General features: G+C 51.1%; 2 protein-coding genes across 3 annotated transcripts in view; one reads left to right on the plus strand and one right to left on the minus strand.

Annotated features, from left to right (window-relative positions):
* Nucleotides 1-205, minus strand: part of LOC106888317 — a 3,894-nt gene extending 3,689 nt beyond the window's left edge. The window contains exon 1 of one of the 2 annotated variants that reach the window (XM_014942458.1): nt 125-205. The gene's annotated coding sequence lies outside the window, so the exon portion shown is untranslated. Of the gene's footprint in view, nt 1-41; nt 67-124 lie in introns of those variants that run through there. The other variant, XM_014942459.1, reaches the window with a different exon arrangement.
* Nucleotides 206-314: 109 nt separating this feature from the next.
* On the plus strand, nt 315-9,712 carry EMC8 (ER membrane protein complex subunit 8). Its single transcript, XM_014942548.1, has 5 exons — nt 315-596; nt 5,210-5,286; nt 6,691-6,760; nt 7,278-7,372; nt 7,668-9,712. The coding sequence occupies exons 1-5, from the start codon at nt 387-389 to the stop codon at nt 7,825-7,827; spliced, it is 612 nt and encodes a 203-aa protein (XP_014798034.1). The 5' UTR covers nt 315-386; the 3' UTR covers nt 7,828-9,712.
* Nucleotides 9,713-20,216: the final 10,504 nt, after the last annotated feature.

Here is a 20,216-nt window from a genome sequence, read left to right on the forward strand (position 1 = left end):
ATCGCCCCCGAGGGAGGGTGGAGGTGGCGGAGAGGGCTTCCCTTAGCCAAGTGGTAGGGAGTGGGTACCCTCGGTGCCCTCTGCACCCCCCTCCCGGCCCTAACGCCCGCCGCGGCCCAACGACCTGGCGACCGTCCTCTACGCCGGGCTGCGACCGGAAGGAGCCGCCGAGCGGAAGCGCGGTGCACGCCGGGAGAGCGAGAAGCCGCAAAGGAGCGGCCCCCCGCCGCAGGGGATGACGGGATGCGGGCGGACTGTCGTGCCCCCCCCCCCCCCCCCCCCCCCCCCCGTTTGGGGGGGGCGCCGGGGGCGGCTCTGAGGGGAGGCGGGGGGAGTGGGACAGGGGCCGGTGAGAGGCGGCCACGGGGCTGTGTGTCGGCGGCAGGATGAAGCTGACCACGCAGGCCTATTGCAAAATGGTGCTGCACGGTGCTAAGTACCCGCACTGCGCTGTGAACGGGCTGCTGGTGGCCGAGCGGCCGTCGGGCGCCCCGCGCCGTGACCAGGCTGGGCCCCCCTCGCTCTTCGTCGACTGCATCCCGCTCTTCCACGGTACCCTGGCCCTGGCGCCCATGCTGGAGGTGGCCCTCACCCTGGTAAGGCCCTAAGCCTTTCTCTAGGCCGGGGAGCGAAGGGCTGGTGGCGGTACGGGCCCTCTCCGGGTCCTGGCAGAGCTCGGGGTGTGCTACCGGGGTGAGGAAGGACTGGTGCTGAGGGGATGGGGCGCTGGGGTAACTCTGCGCCAGTTGCAGGTAAATCTGTGGGGTGAGCAGAGCGTTTCTAGAGTGGAGAAACCCCCAAGGCCCATCTGCTGTACAGCCTGCTGCAGGGGAAGCAGCAGAAAGCTACAGAGCTGCATAGTTTTCTTTAATTTCTTTTTCAGTGCATAAACACTGCTATTTATATTGGTATCATTATCCCAGAATAACTCCCAGAGGGAACATCCTTATTCTACAGCAGAAGGAGCTTCTCCCAGCTTACCTTTAAGGCACTTCAAAGCAGTGTCAGCTAATTGGTAAAGGGCATGCTTGTCCCCAAGTAAGAGTGTATAGATGCTTATAAGTATGTATTTCTTAATTAATTTCGGTGTGTTTTCCCCATTTATGTAAGCTATTAGCCTAAATAGGAAAAAAAATGAAGTCTTTTCACACTGGAGGTCTGGCTTGGGTTTGAAATCTCACTTAGTGTATTGCAAGCTTGCTGTTGTGTAATGAGCCGTGGGATAGCTGGGGGCAGCCAAGCACTCCCTGTGACCATATCCCCTACGTTGCCCACCACTGTGGAAGAGCAGTACATCGTTGTGGGGTGACCCGTTTCCCCCCCACCTCCATCAGTGCACAGGCAGGATGAGAACAGTGTCAGGACTGTAGGGCTGGTGCTTTCCTGCTTCAATCCCCTGGTCATGAAAACCAGGAACCATCCTGCATTGGGCCATGGCTCCTTTCTGCCTGGCATGTGGGGACAGTCCCTTTGTCAAAAAGTGAAGACACAGGGAGGGAAATGCGCTTGGATTTTGTTGTAACAGAGAATGAGGGTGGCCTGGTGCAAATCTGGAGGCGAAGTGCTTTGGCACCTTCACAGTAGACATAACTGCCACTAAAGTGAGATTTGGGCATGATCTGAGCTCTGGACTTCTCCATCCATTTAAAGACTTGTCATTATTACAAGGAGAAAATCCATCCTTTCTTGATACCTGTAAAATCGACTGTTTTCTGATTCTTCTAGACTTCTTGGCCTAAATGTTTCCTCAGTTTAATAGATTGCTTCATCAAAAAAATAATTATTTGTAAATAATTTCCAGGGTTTTTTTTTTCCAGTTGGGAAATATTGCGATCTTTCTGAAGCCTTGATAGGAGGAAATGCAGCCAGAGGCATAGAAACTGGGGCTGAGCCTGAGCCCTGGGCATTTGGGTTTGCCATACTGCTGTGGAGCATGCAAAATTTACACCAGTATAACAGTGCAGGAGTAACACAAACTCATATGTATGTATATATACATATATATATATGTAATAACACATATGTTTAAAGTATATGTAGGGTTTGTCTTTAAATCAGGATTAGATGTCTTTCTACAGGGTCGGTGGCAGGGAGTTTTCCTGAACTTTAGGCTTTCAGTGTAACTCTCTGGTGTAGCTCTTGCTACAGAATCAGATTATTAGGAAATAAATCCTGTTTCTTGCAACATCTGAAATATCTACAGTAAGCAAGTAATAATGGAGCAAAAGAAATGGCATTGTCCTACGTATTTGCTCTTGGGTTTTGATACAAAAAAAGTTAAAGATCAGGAACCCCTGGCATTTCCCACATTAATTAGGATGTGCTAAGATGTGTTGTGGTTTGCAGTCACATTTGATGACTCCTGTGATACTTGGCAGCTTTAAAACACAGCGTTTGACAAGAACCCAAGGCCTTTTGCTCTCGTTTGTGTTATTTTTTTGTTTAAACAAAGGCAAAGGTGTCAATAAATACTGGCGCGGCAGCTATGAAAATTGGATTTTATTGTTGTAATGGTTAGAAGGAGGGCACTCTGGCCTGTTCTGTACAATATAACGTGTGGTTTCTGAATAAATCAGCAAGATTAGCGTGGTTGAAACTGGATGTTTGTAGCGAAGTGCCTCTGTTTCTAAAGGTTGTTGAAGCTTTGGCAGGTTTTGATGGGATCTGTTTCTCTTCCAGTTTGGTTACTGCTGGTTCTTGGTCAAACCTGTGGACTGGTGGTACGTGGGGGGGTTTTTTAGAACCAGCCTCATGAGTTTCACCTCCTCTTCTCTGACCTGAGTTATCCCAGAGCATCTGATGGGAGAAGTGGTCTCCAGATTTAATTGGAAAATAGAGGGTGCGCTTTCAAGCGGGCTTGTCCGTGTGATAACTTCTAAAAATTGTGAGCGGTGCTTCAGCAGCAGCCTGGGTGCAAGGAATCAACAAAATTAGGTTTTTATTAAACGCTCGGCAGCGCTTGAGGGTTTGTAGCTCCAGAGCAGAGAGCGGAAGTGCCTGCATTTAATTTGCACTTTGGCTTGACGGTTTGAAATCCCTTTCAAAAAACGGAGTCATTAAAGAAAAAGTGAATTAAGTTTCACATGGGGTTTTTTTTTGTGCCCTTTGAATTTCTCGGCTAATTGATGTGGTTTTGCAACCACATCTTCTCAAAAAAAAAAAAAAAAACAACAAAACCAAGCTGCACTTCCCCCTCTGTTCACATGGCTGCCTCCTCACCGCCTGGAACAGCCAGCCAGGTGTCAGCAGGTTACAGCCATTCTCCTCCCGGGGATCTTCTGAACCCCTCTGCCACCTGCCTTTGGTGGCTGCAGAGGATCAGAGGACAGGCCACCCCTGATTTTTTAGGGGTGACATGCTCCAGGTGGAAGCCAGACACGGTTTGTCTCCTGTTGACTTGCCCTTGTCAGGGCAGGACGTGACTAAAAATATCAGGGGCTAATGGATGCTCAGGCTACCTGTGGTGGTGGTGCCGTGGTTAGAGAGTGTTTGGAAATTGCAGGTGGAAACAGCTTAAAAAAGAAAAGTATTTTTTTAATTATTCTTTTTTTTTTTTTTTTCTTATGGAAGCAGTTTTTAATTGCCATTTAGGGAACTGAGAACTTAAAAATCATAGTTTCTCTTTTTCTTTTAAAGCACAACAAAAATTAATTTAGAACTAAGGTAGTAAGGTTTTTAATTTTTATTATTATTCATTTTAGTGTCTGGGCTTCTGGCTATCATGCCAAGCTTTCAAGCCACTAACAATTAAAACCCTAGTCCCAAGCCCTCAAAATGGGTTTGTAATTGAAACAGCAGTTGGCCCTCAGCTATAGCAGGGCTACACAGCTGCTTTTTTTTTTTAATCACATAAATCCATGTCATCCCTTGTAGAGGAGGGATTATTCACATGGCTTTTTTTGTTGTTTATGCACTCTAATACTATAATTATTGCTAAAAATCAGATCGATTTGATTTCCAGGATGCGACAGGTCAGCATCAGATGTATTTCTGGACTCCGTTTTAATATAGCTCTTGAGGTTTTTTTGATGCATGCTCTCTAGGGACTACGTAGGAAAATTCTAGCTGCTTTCTCCACTTCTGTCTTTCAGGCCTCTGTATTATGCTGACTTGATAGCTTCAGTTATAAGGAAAAACGTCATATATCTATATATATACACACATTTGGATTTTTTTCTTTTTTTCAAAGCAAGACAGACTCAGCAGGAGGAATTCAGGTCCAGCAGAAAGAACTGCAGTGTGCACATGGTGAAACTGTACTTATAAAACTACATAAGCTTTCACGCTTGTGTAGCTCAAAAGTTGTGTAAATTGCATGCAAATAAATGCATATGTTTAAGTATTTACATACAGGTGTTAAATAAGGAGGAGCTGCCTGGTCTGCCCGTGTCTATAACAGAGATGAGAGGATTTATGTCAATAGTTCTTTTATCAAGCCCTGATCTTGTGGCTGAGCTGGAGAGCATTTTATAGAAAAGTTTTCAGGTTTGATTGAAAGATTTTAAAGAGTGGAGAATCCACCCACGCATTGTTTGATAGGTGGTGTGCAGGTGAACCCTCAAAGAAAAACAATTTTATCACAAAAGACTTTGTTGTGACTGAGTGGGTTGAAAAAAATGGTAAATGGGACAAACTTTCTCTGCCTCGCACTTGCCTTTCATATCAAGCTTTATTTGCTAATTAAGGTAAAAAAAAAAAAATATGCTTCCACTCTGACCTAGAAATGTTACATTAGAAATAAAATCAGCAAGCTCTTTTGGAAACGACGGTGCTGTCACACATCCACACAGGGAACGTTTTCTAACGTCTCTCTGTCAAAGGGACATGAACAGAAAATACAATAGGTAAGACCTAGTCTGCTCTCCCAGGCAGCGTTGCTGAAGCTCTTCACTAGTCCTGTCATTCAAATTTAGGCCAGGCTTTGACTGAGAGAACTTCTTGCTCTTTTGCTCCATTTGGTTAATGGTTTCCATCATTCTGCAAATGTCCAATTTGCTTTCCCTGTTCTAGTTAAATTGGCCACGCTCCGTGTATGAGTGCACACATAAAGGTACATAAATATGTATACATTTAAAGAAGCAATTGGCAAAGATATTGTAATGCTTCGATTGCCATTTTATTTGCAGGACACACATGAGATTTCTTTAGTTCTGTGGGGTTTTTTTCTTTTTTTCTTTCCTGGGCTTAATTGTTCCAATTACTTTTTCAGATTGACTCTTGGTGCAAAGAGAATAGCTACGTGATAGCTGGATATTACCAGGCAAATGAACGCGTGAAAGATGCCAGGTGTGTTGGTGCAATATTTCCTTCTGTTTGCTCTTTTATGTTGTACTTTGTACTCTGCCAACACAAATCATCGACATAAATCGTGCGTGTTGATTAACTTTGACAACTGTCATCTGGTTTCACATTGTCTTCGTGGTGCTGGTGGATACGGCCTTTGTTCAGGTGCAGAAACCCCAGTCTTTCCAGAATCACTCCTCTTTAGTGGATAGTCTTTGAACAACTGCCAACCAGTTTAATTACAGTTGTCAGGGAAATAGCCAAAATTTGCAGGCATGTTTGTTTGCACGGTACGTATCTTGTAAACTCGAATGAGTATCTTTTGGAAAGTCTTTCAGAAGTGACCTAATTCTTACAAAACTACTTAATTGTCTCCAAGTTTTATTGAAGTATTTTTTTCAATGGTGAAGGGACACTTTTGAAATGGAAGATGATGTCAATCAAGCAGAGATATCTTTTTTTTTCACTTATTTTCTCTGGGATTAGTCATTATTTTTTTCCCCTGCTAGCTAAGTCAAATTACTCAATAAGTAATAAGGGGGCCTTCCTGTGGAGCCACAATATAGTTTTAGATATTTGTATAAAATATTTTCCCCATGTCTATTGGACAAATCCAGTGTCAGGACTAATGAGAGTACATTATATTTGCATTTAAAATAAATATGAACAGCCTATTTAAAATATTATGCTATGTCCCAATTATTTTGTTGAAGTATATCCTTTGATCTCCTGTTTTTTGAGTAATACGTGTGAGTGCTAAGGTGTCTTAACAGGGATAAAGGCATTATTTGTCCCATCCTTAAAGGGAATAAATCTGCTGGAGATATTTTTAAGGAGAAGATAACAGTTTGTCTTTTCTATTTGAGGTTTGAAAGAATAAGCCTGTAAAGGCTTGGTTTGTTTTGTTTAAACTCCCGATTTTGTTCATGAAGATAAGTGGCACCATGTAGAGATTGTCATCTTTGAAACATGGTAAAGGTTTTCCTTTAAAAGGTTATCTGATTTTGGTAGAGAAGCTGGGCAGTGAGTGGGTTCAAATGCAGACTGGGGAGCAAACTCGGTTTCTTTTTTAAATGCCTGCCAGGGCAAAGGCAGCTGCAGAGTTTGGTCTGGTGGAAGAAGGTAGGAGGCCACAAAAGGTTGATTCCACATAATGGGTTTTTGAACAGCAAAATGCTCATTGCAACCTTTGCCTGAGCATAGCTGAGATCCAGACCATGAGCTGAAGAGAGGAGCTGGGGTTTTCTTGGCCGCCTGACTTCAATCAAGTGTAGCATCAGCTCGGTATCTTGTTCCTGTTTGCAAGCACGCACTGTAATTTTCACATCTCTTTAAGCATATTTCCTGCTGCTTTCAGCTGAGTTGTCACGGCTCGAGTAACACAGCTCTGTTTACCTTGTGCTGCAGTCCAAACCAGGTTGCGGAAAAGGTGGCCTCCAGAATTGCAGAGGGCTTTAACGATACAGCGCTCATAATGGTAAATTACTTCATTTTTCCCCTCCTCTTTCTGTATTGTTAATGTCATGACCCTGGTGTTGGACTGGCCGTTCTCTGGATTCTTTGATGGTGAAGTAACTCATCTTCTCTTTCCCTCCAAATGCTCTGGGGAGGAGATGCGCTGACCTGTAGCCAGTGAAGTTCTTAGTAAAACTACCAAGAGACTGTGGTTAGCTCTCTGCCATTTCAAAGGAAGTGAGGGCCTTCTCAGCTTACGAGGCTTGAGCAAAGGCACTGTTTTAATGACTTTTGACCCCCTTCTGTGACTTAAACTTTTGTCTTATATGAAGCAGACGATGCTTTGCCTCCTTGACACAGTGACAAAGGATGTTGGCAGTTTAAACCCGTAATTTGGCTCATTTGAAGGCAGAACAGTGGAGAAGTTAGTGTAAGGTGCCCTGTTTGTAAAAAACAGCCTTTCTTTTTGTTATGGTTTCATCTCTCTACTTGGGACCTCGAGGAGGAGACTAAGGTAGTGTTTTTCTGTCGCGTATCAGGTTGATAACACCAAGTTTACAACGGAGTGTGTAGAGCCTGCCATTCATGTGTATGAGCTTCATGAGAACAAGTGGAGGTGCAAGGACCCGCACGTGTGAGTAAATTTCAGAGTTTATTTGTGTTCCGGTGGTAAAGGAAAAACAGATTGCCTGGTTAAGGGCAAAACTTTGTGATGAGTGACACTGTAAGGGCAGTGGGTTTACCTGACAGTGCTTTTAAAGCTGTTTTTTGCTGTAGTGAGAGAGAACAGTCAGTTTCTGCAGCCAGGCAGTGGTATACAATCACCATGACCATGTTGCAGAGAGTGTGGCTTAATTTCCAGAGGAGAGGAGGTGGTGGAGATTTTCTCTGTGATTTACTTTTAATTCCTGGTTATTTTACCGTCCTAGTGATTTTTGTGAAGATTGGACCGAAGCCCAGAGAATCGCTGCATCTCTCTTGGACAGCAAGTCCTACGAGACGCTTGTAGATTTTGATAATCACCTGGATGATATCCGGAACGACTGGACAAACCCAGAGATCAACAAAGCTGTCCTCCACCTGTGTTAGAGGGGTTTCTACTGACTAATTAACGGGCATTCCCACTATGTACTGAAGAGAGGAAAAATGCTATTTTTGAATGTAAATAGAATAATATTCAGTACCTTGCGTGGAAACCCGACTGATTAAAAAGGAGTGGCATGTCACATTGCAAAGAGTGATGTGTCCCAAAGCCATCTTTTTTGTGAGATTCCTTGGAAGAACTGCAAACTGTCAGTTACAGCTGTCCTCGTGGATGCCACCCCCCTTGTAGTGAATGTTGCTCTTCCTTCAAAACCAGAACTACTTCTGCTTCTCGCTACTGTTCGTATCACAAAGTTTTGACTAAGCTTTTCTAATCTTTAGAGAGATTACTTTTTAACAATTTATGGAATTACCTTTCAAAAAAAAAAAATCAGTCTTGTCCTCAGATGAGCAATTTTAAGGTCAAATACATAAAATGTAAGGTTAGTGGTTTGGAAATGTCATTCTGTCGGCACAGTAAAATGCAAAGGGCTGAGGATGATGTACCATGCTCGTGTGTCACTTGTTTTGCAGTGGTTTAGCATGACACAGCTCCAGAGAAGGTGTTAAAGCAGTATTCCCAAACGCTGGGGTGATTCCCTCTCTCTGTGGGCACACAACCACAGCTGCTGCTTGGGTATGTTAAACCCAAGGTCAAAAACAAATGCATGTAATGATTTGTCAAAAAGACTGGAAGCACGCTGATGAGTCAGAATGAAAGTTCTAAAAGAGTTTGAGTGTACAAAAGAAGAGGAGGGTGAAATACCTTGGTAATTTTATGCAGTCTGGTGGGGTTTTATAAACAGATCTGATTTTCAACTGGTTCATACAGTGTCTACTTAAATAGGTCTAAAAGGTATCCCTCCACGTTGAAGGCAAGCAATCTGAGCGTGTTGAATCAAGGAGCCTAGATACAGTCTAGTTTTGCTTCTGTCTGTCTTTCTAATTAACGTTTGGTTCTAAGAATAAGTTTATTGGGTAATGAAGCTTTATATCAGACTAGTACAGTCTTGTTGCCTCGTTCCTCATGGTTGTTTGTCACAGTGTAGTTAAACATGGCCTCAACCTGCAACGGTTTCTCTAGATTTCCTTCTCTTCCTATCCAAAAATGATTTTTTGTTGATTTTTTTTTTTTCTGGTTGATTTATTTTAAGATCCAAATGACCAGCCTCTCTCCAAGTTCCTGCTTTTTCTTTGGTGTTCTTATTTTAAAACACGAGGGGTGGGATTGTCAAAACCTCTTGTTCTACCTCTGCTTCTGTTTAAACAAGCACAAGTTTTTCCTCTTGGGGAGAGACGGGATGTGGCTGAAATCCTGTTCTGAAGCAGTGGATAGAACCAGGACACCTTCAGCTGGGTCCTGCTGAGGACTTCCCTGTGGTTTGGATGCCACGAGGCAAGGTCTGAGGTTGAGCTCCCTGTCCTAAGGAGGAGGTGAAGATTTGAAGGGTTGGGTTGGTCTCCCTGCTGTGCGGTAGCAAAGTGTGATGGGGGTTACAAAAGGGACTGGTGCTTGGTCAATAGCCTTTCCTAAGTGTGAGTCGGATACCGCTTGCAGGAAAGGAAAATGTTTTCACTTGTTCAACGAAAACATGTATCTAGCTCACAAGCAGCGAGACAAACACGTTCCTGTGGCTGTTTTACTACACATCCCTGGCTGTTTGAAAAGATGTCCCACGGTGTATGTTCGGCGTAGACTCTGGAAATGGCCCACGCTGCAGGAAGAGGACTGTTGTGCTTTGTACAAACACCTCCTGAAATCGAACCGATTGTTCCAGAGGCAGATGTTATCGTGGCAAGATGTGTTATGTGTGTTATGTGAGACTGTCAGCGCTGCCGTATCCGCTGGTCTGTCTCCTGAGCCACAGGAAATACATTTCTTATTCTCTTATTCTTTGGAACTAGATGTCATAATCAAGCTTTGATCGCGAATATGCTAATACAGTCTAATCTCTTCCCCCCTCACCCTCGTAAGACAAAGCAAAATGTGTATCATCAGCCTGTAACCTGATGGAAACGCTCCCTGTGACTAACTGTTGAGACACGTTGCTGGAAGGGGAGCAGCTTTTAATGCCTTGTCTTCCCCCCCCCCCCCTTTTTTTTTTTAATTTTATCTTCTGTTTGCTTTTAAATGAGGTCCTTTGAGTGTTTTGCCACCGGTGGAAGCCCAGGCTGGCTTTAAGCAAAAAGGACAGGCGCTGCGGTGTTCAGATCTTATCTCACCTGTCCTATTTGCTTTGAAGGCTGGACAAAAGGCAGCAATTTTCATAAAGCACAGGCAGGCTGCAGCCACGGTGGCTCTTGTGAAAGAATGAGGAAGCTGCCTGGCTCGGGGAAGGCTGTGTTCCCCTTTCCTGCTGATGTACCAAACCTGCCTGCGGGAGCAAATGCTGGTTTCCCAGCCGGCTCATCGGTTGGATTCATCGGAGGAATTCCAGGTAACTGCTTTTAAAACTTCTGGGGGAAGAAATCTTGGGGAAGGCATCTGTGTCCCTGCTGCGGGAGCCCTCGTGACAGCTGGGAAGGCAGCACTGTGAATGGGTATCTTATTTTCTCTTGTTAGCGATTAATGATGTTCAGGATTAATTTATTTATTTATTTTCCCTGTTCACCAAGATTTTGAGATTTGGCATTTGCCTGCCCTCGTGTTTAACTCCCAGCTCTTTACCCTCATCTGTAGGATCTCAAGCACATGGAAGTGCCAAATTATTCCCATGTGGGGTTCTCTTCTCCAGTCGCAACCCTAATATTTCAAAATGGTAATAAACAGACCCAGCAAGTATCTGAAAATACTGGTCCAGAGTGCTTGGGTTTCTGGGTGGGAGAAGTCATGCTTCTCTTTGCTGGATCCATGTGAGTGCTCACCTGGAATCCTTTAATCACAAGGAGGAGGAGGAAGAGCCTTGAGCGTGTCTTGCTTCAAGCTCCTGTTTGGTTTGAAATTAATGACCAGAGTGACCTGAGACCGAGGCAGCCACGAGGTGTGTCCCCAGATGTGCCACCAGCTGATGGCCCAGGGCACCTCCAGCTGTGGTCAAAAGCTCCATGTGCAGATCCAGCTTGAGAAACCCAGAAGGGAGCAGAGAGTTTGGGAGTTCAGGAAGAGCCTTGAGCGTGTCTTGCTTCAAGCTCCTGTTTGGTTTGAAATTAATGACCAGAGTGACCTGAGACCGAGGCAGCCACGAGGTGTGTCCCCAGATGTGCCACCAGCTGATGGCCCAGGGCACCTCCAGCTGTGGTCAAAAGCTCCATGTGCAGATCCAGCTTGAGAAACCCAGAAGGGAGCAGAGAGTTTGGGAGTTCATTTTTGCCTTAAAATTCCTTGGAGAATCGGCTGGTTGGGGCAGGTGTGTGTCGGGGAACGGTCTCTGCTCCTCCTGGCTTGTGTGGTGTCACGAGTGGGAAGAGCAGATGGGTGACAAGAGCCAAGGGGTGTCTTTTGATCAGTTTTTCACGCTCACAAGTGGAATAACCGTTCCTGGGGAACGTGCCGGTGCCGTGTTCTCCCTGAGCTCGTTGCTCTGTGTGTATATGAGGGCTTTGGGGTCTTTTTTTCTTCGCTCAGCCGGTGAAGCAGTCTGCTGCTGGAGTTCTTCCCCCTTCCCATCTGCTGGCTGAGATACTCAGGGGATGTTCCCTCAGCCTGTGTCAGCGTGAAAAGGAGCACGGACCTCCCGCCTAACCTGTTTCGGCTCATTAGAGCTGGCATGGGAAGCAGAGGAGGGGTTGGGGCTGGCAGGACGGAGGTGCCACAACCTCTTCCCCTGGCACAGCTGGAGCCGGAGGCAGACAGATGTGCAGAGCCCAGCCCTGCTCTGCGTGGAGACGCACCGTGAGAGGTGACCCCCTGCCCTGGAGAATTCGGCCGAGATACGCGCCGGGGAGAGGTGACAGTGACAGATGCAGGAAGCAAAGCCCGGGTCTCTTTGCTCCCTGGCTCCAGGCCTAATCGCTGCACTCTGCTGCTATTTGTGAAAGGTCTGGAGAGATGCTGGGGTGGAGGGCATTGCCCACATGGAAAGAGCCTGCCAATGCTAATGGAGGAGGCTGTTAGCGGGGTGGAACTTGCGGTTGACTGCAGCTTGGAAAGTGGCCTCAAGGGGAAATGCTCTCAGCCTGCATTTGTGAGCTGTGCCTCTGCTTTGGGTTTTAATTCAGCTCCTGGAGCGGGACCTGGGTCGCCCACCCTTGCCTGTAGGAGCTGGAGGGACCTGGTCCTGACCGGCCTGGGCAATCTCCTTCCTTCCCACCCTGCCCGGGCTCCGTTACTCCTGATTCAAGTTAAATATCTCGACCCATCGTGCTCCTGCCCTGCAAATTCCTCGTTTGCTTTCCCCATCGCCCTCCCGCAGCGGGCAGTGATTTCACTGTGCCAAAATGTCCGCTGAGGAGCTTTATCGATTTATTTCTTGGTCGTTTTATATATATATTTTTTTTTTTACTGTCACTCTTAGACCACACTTTCACCCAACCTTCTCATCCCAAAGTACACCCTCGGTGGCAGATTTCCCTTTGGTTTTCAGCCCTCACCCTGTGACAGGAGGTGGATTCGGAGAGGATCGGATGCTCCCCGATCCAGGGACCAGTGGGAAAGGTGACATCGGTCCGTGCTCCTGTGTGGTGAGCGTGGCCCTTTGCAATCCGCCGGAGCTGCGATGAGGGAGAAGGCAGGGAATGCTGCTCTTAGGAGAAAAAAACAAAAAAGCCACCCGGTAGGTGGGCTGGGGGGTAACGGGTAACTCCTTGAGTGCTTCCGGGCAGCGCCGCGCCGGCTGCAGCGTGGCAGCACTTTAAGCTTGGATGCGGGCAGGATCGGTGCCAGGGATGTCCCGCTCTGCGCAGCATCAGCCCACCAGGGCCAAGAGAGAAAACAGCGCAGCCCTTCCTAGAAATGCTCTCCGGAGCTTAAAAGATGGACCTAATTGAAAAAATGTATGGAGGTTGTACCAGGGGATAAAAAAAAAAAAAAAAAAGAGGAAAAAAAGCTGGGCCGAGATTAACGTCGGGGAGCTCAGCGAGCCGAGAAGCGCGGCAGCCGCGGCCAGGTCCCTAAGCCAATTCCCAGCCACGGCCTCCCAGCCGCCCGCTGAATCCATGCCCGGCAGGGAGGCGGTTTGCTCTGGATGCAGGTCTGCCAGGAGAGCCCGGCACGCTCTGCTTTTGAGCTTCAGGTAGGTGCTTGCTTTCCCCTTCGCTTCCCACCCGCCACCGCCGCCACGGCACCTCCTGGCTCCTTCCCTGGGGGCTGCTGCCGCTGCAACCCCCTGGATTCTCTTTTGGGGGTGTTTTTTCCTCCTGCCCCGTTCCTGTTGGTTGTTCGGTCTGACGGTCCTGCCAACAAACCCGTGCTTGGGGAATGCTGGAGCTGCTCCAGTTTCCCCAGAGCCTGCATCTTCAGCTGCTTCCTGGTGACATCCCTCCTCCCTTCCCACGCCTGGCATCCCCTCCGGGTACCGCTCGCCTGCCCTGGATGGCTGTGGGGGCTCCGGGAGGGAGTTTCTTTTCCCCTTCCAGCACCTACTGCCTTGTTGCCACCTCCATCTTCAGCAGGTCCCATGCAGTGGCCTCTTCTAGGGCGATTTCTGAGCCAGGCTGGGACCAGCCCGTTCCCCTGCCCAGGGCAGAACCGGGGAGCAGGGTGACATGTGGCCTGTGTTAGCAGACCCTGGGACTCTGTGACCCAGAAAGCTGCTTCTCATCCCTCCTTTTTCTAAAACCAGCCCAGCTGGTGCTCGTGGAAGCAGCTCCTTCCAAGGGGGCCAGCAGAGCAGCTCCATGGTGGGCTCTCCGGGCTCTGCTCCATCAGGTTCTCCAGCCAAAGCTTTTCTTGTGGCCGCCGTTTGCAAAACACATCCTTCTCCCTGTGGTTCCTCTGGTGTCTGGGAAGCTGTGAGCTCACCCTGCCCTTCCCCTTCCAGCAAAGTTATGAGGCTGCCCTCCATCCTCACCCCTTCGTGGGTGCTTCAGCCCCCTCCACCCTCCTCTGCACCAGGGCAGGAATGGGGCTGGTGGGTGGTGAGCGCTGAGCCCAGGGAGAAGAGCAGCCTGGCTGGAAAAAGTCCACTGCCAGAACTGGAAACCAGTCACTGACCACGTTAGAGGACCGCCCAAGGTGGTTGCCTGGGCTGAAGAGACAAATCTTCATCTGGAGAGGTCAGCCAGCTCCATACCAACCCACCACAGAAGCTTTAGGAGTCCACCCTCTCCTTCCCCCTGGCCTGCTGGCTCATGGTGGGGTTTGGCCGGTTGCCCTGATGCTCAGCATGTCCCAGCCCTGACCCTCCCACAGGCACTGAGAGCTCCTCAGAGGTGACCTGGAGTGGAAGCAAGGCTGTGTGAGGGTCCCATGGTGCCTGTGGAAAGGGGATGTCTGGCCCTTGGGGCTACTCCCCTATTCGGGACTTTTGATCTGCCTAACACTGGTCATCGGGGGGCTTTTACCCAGAGAAGCTGTGGCTGCCCCATCCCTGGAGGTGTTCAAGGCCAGGCTGGATGGGGCTTTGAGCAACCTGGTCTAATGGGAGGTGTCCCTGCCCATGACAGGGGCATTGGAGCTCAATCTTTAAGGTCCCTTCCAACAGAACCACTCTATGATTCTCCAGTAGTGAAGAGGACTCCACACCAGAGGGTCTCCAGCCTGTACCCAGCCACCTCGAGGTGACCAACTCCCCCCCACCCCGTGAACGTGCCTGAGGGTGTCTTTACTTCCCAGCCCATGCGAGGAGAGGAAGGGGTGTGAGATGCTGCGGTGGTGCCTTACCGGGTGTCACCACGCCGGCTGGAGCCGGTGCTGCAGCCCACAGAGCTAACCACAGGTATTTTAGCAGCCTGATGATGTTGATGTTTACCTCCCTGCCGCAGCGAGCCACCGCTCCCCGTCCCTTGCAGTTTTTAGCAACGACTGCCGCTCCAGGACAGGCTAAATCCAGCCCTCTCGGCTCTGGGGCTGTTTGTTCTCACCCAGCAGAGGCAAACAGGTGGTTTTGGAGAGAGGCATCAAAACAGCGAATGTGGAGGAGATGAGGAGGGGGGGGATTGCTGTGGCTCGGGCTGGATTTGTGCCACAGTGTCAGGGCTGCTGAGGAGGGGTCCCTGCCCCCCCCCCATGGGATGCTACGTGTGCTGAGGTTGGGATGGGATCCAGAAAAGACCAGGCTTGCCAGGCTCTGGCTCAAAACCTTGTCCTCTAGCTCTTGGACTTTGCAACTGGACAGACAAAAAAAAAAAACCCACACGTGAACCACTTAATTTGTGGGTTTTTTCTGGGGTAAAACTGGAGCCCTGGGTTTTGCAAACGCCTCTGCCCTGGCCTGGGGCTGCAGCCTTTCCCCCGTGCCCAGCTCTCCAGCTTGAAGCTTTGCAAAAACTCAGTTGTTTGATAAATCAGAGGAGCCGGATGGGGAAGGAAATCAGGCCCTTTCCATATTTGTGATTTTCACCAAACAAAGCAGGACCGGGCCAGCAGAAACTGGAGCAAAACCACCCCTTTTCCCCCCTCTCCTCCCCTTTCTGCCCATCCCAGCGAGGCTTGGTCTTGCGTGTGGGGCTCTGATCTCACCAGAGACCTCCCAAGCTCCTGGGATGGGTTCGCTCCCCATCTCCGGGTGAAGTTCAAAGCTTTCCCCTGGTTCCTGCCCGCAGCCGCGGGGTGTTTAATGTGCAGCCGGCATTCCCCGCACGCCGGCGCCCTGGATGTGAACTGCTGCTTTTCAGCTCCGTCTGAAAAGGAGCCGTCTCGGGGCCTCGCCTCTTAATTGCGGAGGAGGTGAACATGAAAAAGCCTCTGGCTGCTTTTAATGCAGGCGAAGGCAGCAGCTCTGGAGGCAGAGCCTTTGCCCAGGCATCCTCGCAGCGGGGTGGTACCCAACCCAGAGCTCTCACCCTGGGGGTGGTGAGAAACCCTCTGCCCCATGCTGTTTCTGCCGCCGGGCTCGTTTTCAGGCTGGCAGGTCGAATGGGAGGGAGGGGGAAAAGACCATTTGTGGAAGCTGAAGAAGGTGAAGATGCTTCCAGAGGCTGGGAGCATCGCTGCTCTCTAGACATCAGGAGCTCAGGGATGCCGATGGGTGGTCCAAGAGCTGGGCATGGGGCCCTCATACCAAAGTGGTACTTGCCTTTCTAGGCACTTGGTGGCCTCTCCAACTGCTTGTAGGGATGGCTTGGTGGTTCAGGGGCTTTGTCTGCAGGCGAGGGGCACTCCTGCTCTTCTGTCTCTCAGCGCCAGGCTGGCTTGTGCAGCGGGGTGAGAGTAAAGCAGCAATTCCTCATCACCCAAGGGCTTTGCTGGGCTTGGATGGTGGGGGAAGGATGGGAGGAGCCGGGACTCCGCTAACCTGATTAACCAGGTTAGAAACCAACCTTGCAAAAATCCAAGCCATCTCGCTGCAACCTCCTCCCGCCCTCCGGCTGGTCCTGAGTGGGATTCCCCCCACCCAGCCTCGCTCCCCTCCTGCATCCGAGAGCAGGGGAGGTGGGATGCGACGGTGGGCATCGTGCCTCCGGGACTGGGTAAGTGTCACCCCCTTGGAGCACAGCTTCGGTCCCTCTCCCCGGTGGCACCCCCAGCCCCACGCGCCGGTTGAGCATCCCCCACTCCGCTGCTGCTCCAGTGCCGCTTGCGATGAACGTCCGGGGGTTTTTGGAGCGTGAACTGGTTGGGAATGCAAATACTTCTTGGCCCGGTGCCGGCACGGGAGCAAAGTTGAAGCCCCAGCACCAACCACCAGAAATTCTCTTGGGTGGAGGGTGCTGAAACGGCGGTGGTGGGGGGATTTCTCTGCCCGAGCATCTCTCCTGGTGCTACGATCATGGGGTGCTGGGGTTTGGGCACAGCAGGACGCGGGGTTAAGAGCCAGCAGCGGTGGGGAGGGGGCTGCTGTGTCCTTCAAGGGCTTGGCCGTGAGGGTCTGGTCCCAAAGGAGACCATCCCCCCGGCGGCGTGGGGCTGGGTCTCCCCAGCACAACCCTCCTCCAGCCCCAAGCAGCTGGAGGTGCCTGGTGGTGTGAGCCACCAGCAGGTGCCAAAAGCTGGAGAACTCGCCTCAAAACAGGTTTCTTGATAATTAGGCAGCTGCTGTGAGAGCTGCAAAGTGGGGGTCCCGGAGGGGCTCTGCTCCCAGCCCTGGCACAGCTTCCCGGGCGCAGGGAGGTCATGGCTCAGGGTGTCTGTGGGGAGCTGATAAAAAAAGCAGAATTAAAACCAGTGAGGTTAAGTTCCTGCTTCCCCTTTGCCGGCTGCTGGTGACCCACCTCAGCCACTTTCCATTTGGAAAGGTGAAGTAAAGCCGTGGCGGAGGTCGGGCGGGGGGAACAGAGGGTTTGCCCTTCTCTCTGTGGGTCCCGGTGCTTGGAAGAGCCAAAACAATTCACTGACCCTCATCCCAATCAGCTTTTCCCAGCGGGGGTGGGCAGGAGGGATGCAGATTTCCCAGTAAAGGGATTTTTGCCCAGAATAATTTTCATCATGTTAAAAAAAAAAGTAACGTACTGCAATGGGAGTCATTCACCCCAAAGCTCTGAGGGCACCAGGGGTGCCCAAATGGAGCAGGACTCCCCGGCAGCATGTCCCCAAGTGCCACCAGCCCTTCGGCTCAGCCCCGAGGGAGATGGCCCCGGCTGCAATGCTGCAGCCGAGCATCCCTCTGTTTCCTGCGTGTGGGCTCGGGGTTGTCTCTCAGAGCACAATAACAACCCTCTTCCTCCTCCTCCTCACCTTCTTCCCCACAAATGTTTGCAGCTGCAGACCCCGGGAGCGGAGAAACCAGGATGAGACCCCCCCCTCTCTGCCCCACTGGGCAACAGACTCCTTCTCCGCCCTCCCCAAAAAAGTTCCTCTCGAAACTCAGCGGCTGAGATTGAGTCACTAAAACGCCGTGACATCACTAGCGGTTTTTGCTACCGAGCAGCTGTGCTTCCTGTTATGCCCAGGCACCCGGGGACTTATAGAAATATATATATATATATATATATAACCACCACCCTCATCCACAGCATCCCCGAAACGGGGTTGGGGGGGAAAACGAGGCTTATTTTTGGGGCGAGGCATCCCAAACCATGCCCTTCCCCAACCCACAAGAGGGTTTGTGCTTGGGAAAAGGCAGCGAAGAAGCGGCTTCGGCATCTTGGAGAGGGAGGCCCGTTAGCTCCCATCCCTAACGAACCCCAGGATGATTAATACAAGCTGCTCGGAGCGGGGGGGTCTAATGGGAGATGCCTTCACCCAGCATGACGAGGCCAAGGAGCATTAAAAGCTCCCTCTTCCCTCTCTCTGCAGACATCGCTGCCGCCATCCCCATTAAGAAAGTGAAAGTTGGGAGGGGGGGGAGGAAAGAGCAGGATAGAAAGCTCCTGGGGTGGAATATCCCTGGGGAGAGCAGAGTAAGGAAGGGTGAAGGATGCTCGGGGTCAGCCCGGAGGCCGGGAGCCGGGGTGCCCCGGCTCCCGGCCTCCGGGCTGACCCCGAGCATCCTTCACCCTTCCTTACTCTGCTCTCCCCAGGGATATTCCACCCCAGGAGCTTTCTATCCTGCTCTTTCCTCCCCCCCCTCCCAACTTTCACTTTCTTAATGGGGATGGCGGCAGCGATGTCTGCAGAGAGAGGGAAGAGGGAGCTTTTAATGCTCCTTGGCCTCGTCATGCTGGGTGAAGGCATCTCCCATTAGACCCCCCCGCTCCGAGCAGCTTGTATTAATCATCCTGGGGTTCGTTAGGGATGGGAGCTAACGGGCCTCCCTCTCCAAGATGCCGAAGCCGCTTCTTCGCTGCCTTTTCCCAAGCACAAACCCTCTTGTGGGTTGGGGAAGGGCATGGTTTGGGATGCCTCGCCCCAAAAATAAGCCTCGTTTTCCCCCCCAACCCCGTTTCGGGGATGCTGTGGATGAGGGTGGTGGTGTGGGGTTGGGGGGTCTCACAGACCTCCCCCCCAGCCCAACATGGGGTGACTGGAGAGGGGAAACTGAGGCAGCCAAGGCATCCCCATCCCACCCCAAATGCCCAAATCCAAATCCCAAATTTGGGTTCAGAGCCCCAAAATATCCCCCTGTGCCTCCAGACGAGCTTGGAGTCTGCAATGAAATAAAAGACCCCCCCTCCCCACTGTTTTTCCAGCTCCCTTATGTAAGGCAGGGCTTTATCCTTAATTAAAAAGAGATTAAAAATATCAGTGTCTGTCCCCTCCGGGTATTTTCCTGCTTGGGAAGAGCTGAAACCTCCCTGGCTGCTGCCTGCGCCGCGCGGGGGCTTTTCTCCTGATTAAAAAAGCAGATTAAAGCTATCTGCTCCCCGGGGGGGGTGGAAAAGCAGGGGGGGGCAGGCGGTCGGGAAGTGGGGAGGGCACTACGGTCTCCACCTCTACCGCACACCCCAAAATCTGGGGTGGGGAGGAGGTGTGAGGCCACCCCCAGCTGATAGGGATGGGGTGGGTGTGGATTCTCTGGTGGCTCCTAAGGGGTTGAGTTGGACACGGAGGTCTGGAGGAGGGTATGGAGGTGGGAAATGCTGGAGCCCCACACCTGGTCTTCTTCCCCCCCCCATTTTGGTGTTGTCACACCCCCCCCCAATTTCTTGCAGGCTTGAAGACCTGTGTGAGCAGTGGGAACGGCAGCAGCGGGACCCCGGCGGCATCCTCGGGCGGGAAGCACCTCCACGTGCCCTCCATCATCGTCACACCGCCCACACCCACGGGGACCACGCTCTCCAGGGAGTCCCGGCGCGTGGGGGGGTCACCGCCCTGCAGCCAGTGCTGAGCGGGGGGACGGGTGGGATCCATCCCCCCTCGCTCCGCCGGGATGAAGACGCCGCCACCGGGATGTGCATCGGCCGGACCCAGCACCCCAGGACCTCCCCTGAGCTGTGTCTGGGGAACGGTGGGTGGGTTCTCCCCCCAAAAAACACCCCGAAGCTGACCCTGTGCCGGATGGGGGGCACCAGGTGGGGGGCACCCCACCAGCTCCCACCTCTCCACCTGGAGTGAAGAAACTGGTTGCAAACGGGACGGGGAAAAATGAACCTGGCATCGCCTGCCGCCCCGCCGGATCGGCCCCATCCCGGGGAGGGAACCGGGGGCGATGCTTCCCCGGGGGGAGCGGCGGCACCGGGAGCCGTCGGGAGAGGCGGGAGTGTGAAAGCAGATGGAAATTTAATTTTTTAATGACAGCAGCAGATGGCAAAAGACATGCGAGCGGAGTCGCAGCGTGGCAGAGCCGTTTATAGAGCGGCCGGCGGAGCCGCAGCTTGTGCCGGTGGCACCGCGGGGGCTGCGTGGTTAACGGGTTGGGGGGGCGGTGGGACCCTCCTCCTGCAGCCCCCGGGGAGGGCGGGTGGGGGGTTCCCAGGGGTTGGGGTGGAGGGATGGATGATGTGGTGCATGGAGAGACAGCAAGATGAGGGCCGATTGC

The sequence above is a fragment of the Calidris pugnax genome, unplaced genomic scaffold (assembly GCF_001431845.1).
Source record: "Calidris pugnax isolate Ruff unplaced genomic scaffold, ASM143184v1 scaffold28, whole genome shotgun sequence".
In the NCBI taxonomy this organism is placed as follows: Eukaryota; Metazoa; Chordata; class Aves; order Charadriiformes; family Scolopacidae; genus Calidris; species Calidris pugnax.

What these genes read in the sequence shown, in the direction of transcription:
- EMC8 (XM_014942548.1), top strand. Translation starts at nt 387, where the DNA reads ATGAAGCTGACCACGCAGGCCTATTGCAAAATGGTGCTGCACGGTGCT. An exon ending in TGGAGGTGGCCCTCACCCTG is followed by an intron (nt 597 to 5,209) that starts GTAAGGCCCTAA and finishes TTACTTTTTCAG; the next exon opens with ATTGACTCTTGGTGCAAAGA. An exon ending in AGGTGCAAGGACCCGCACGT is followed by an intron (nt 7,373 to 7,667) that starts GTGAGTAAATTT and finishes TTACCGTCCTAG; the next exon opens with TGATTTTTGTGAAGATTGGA.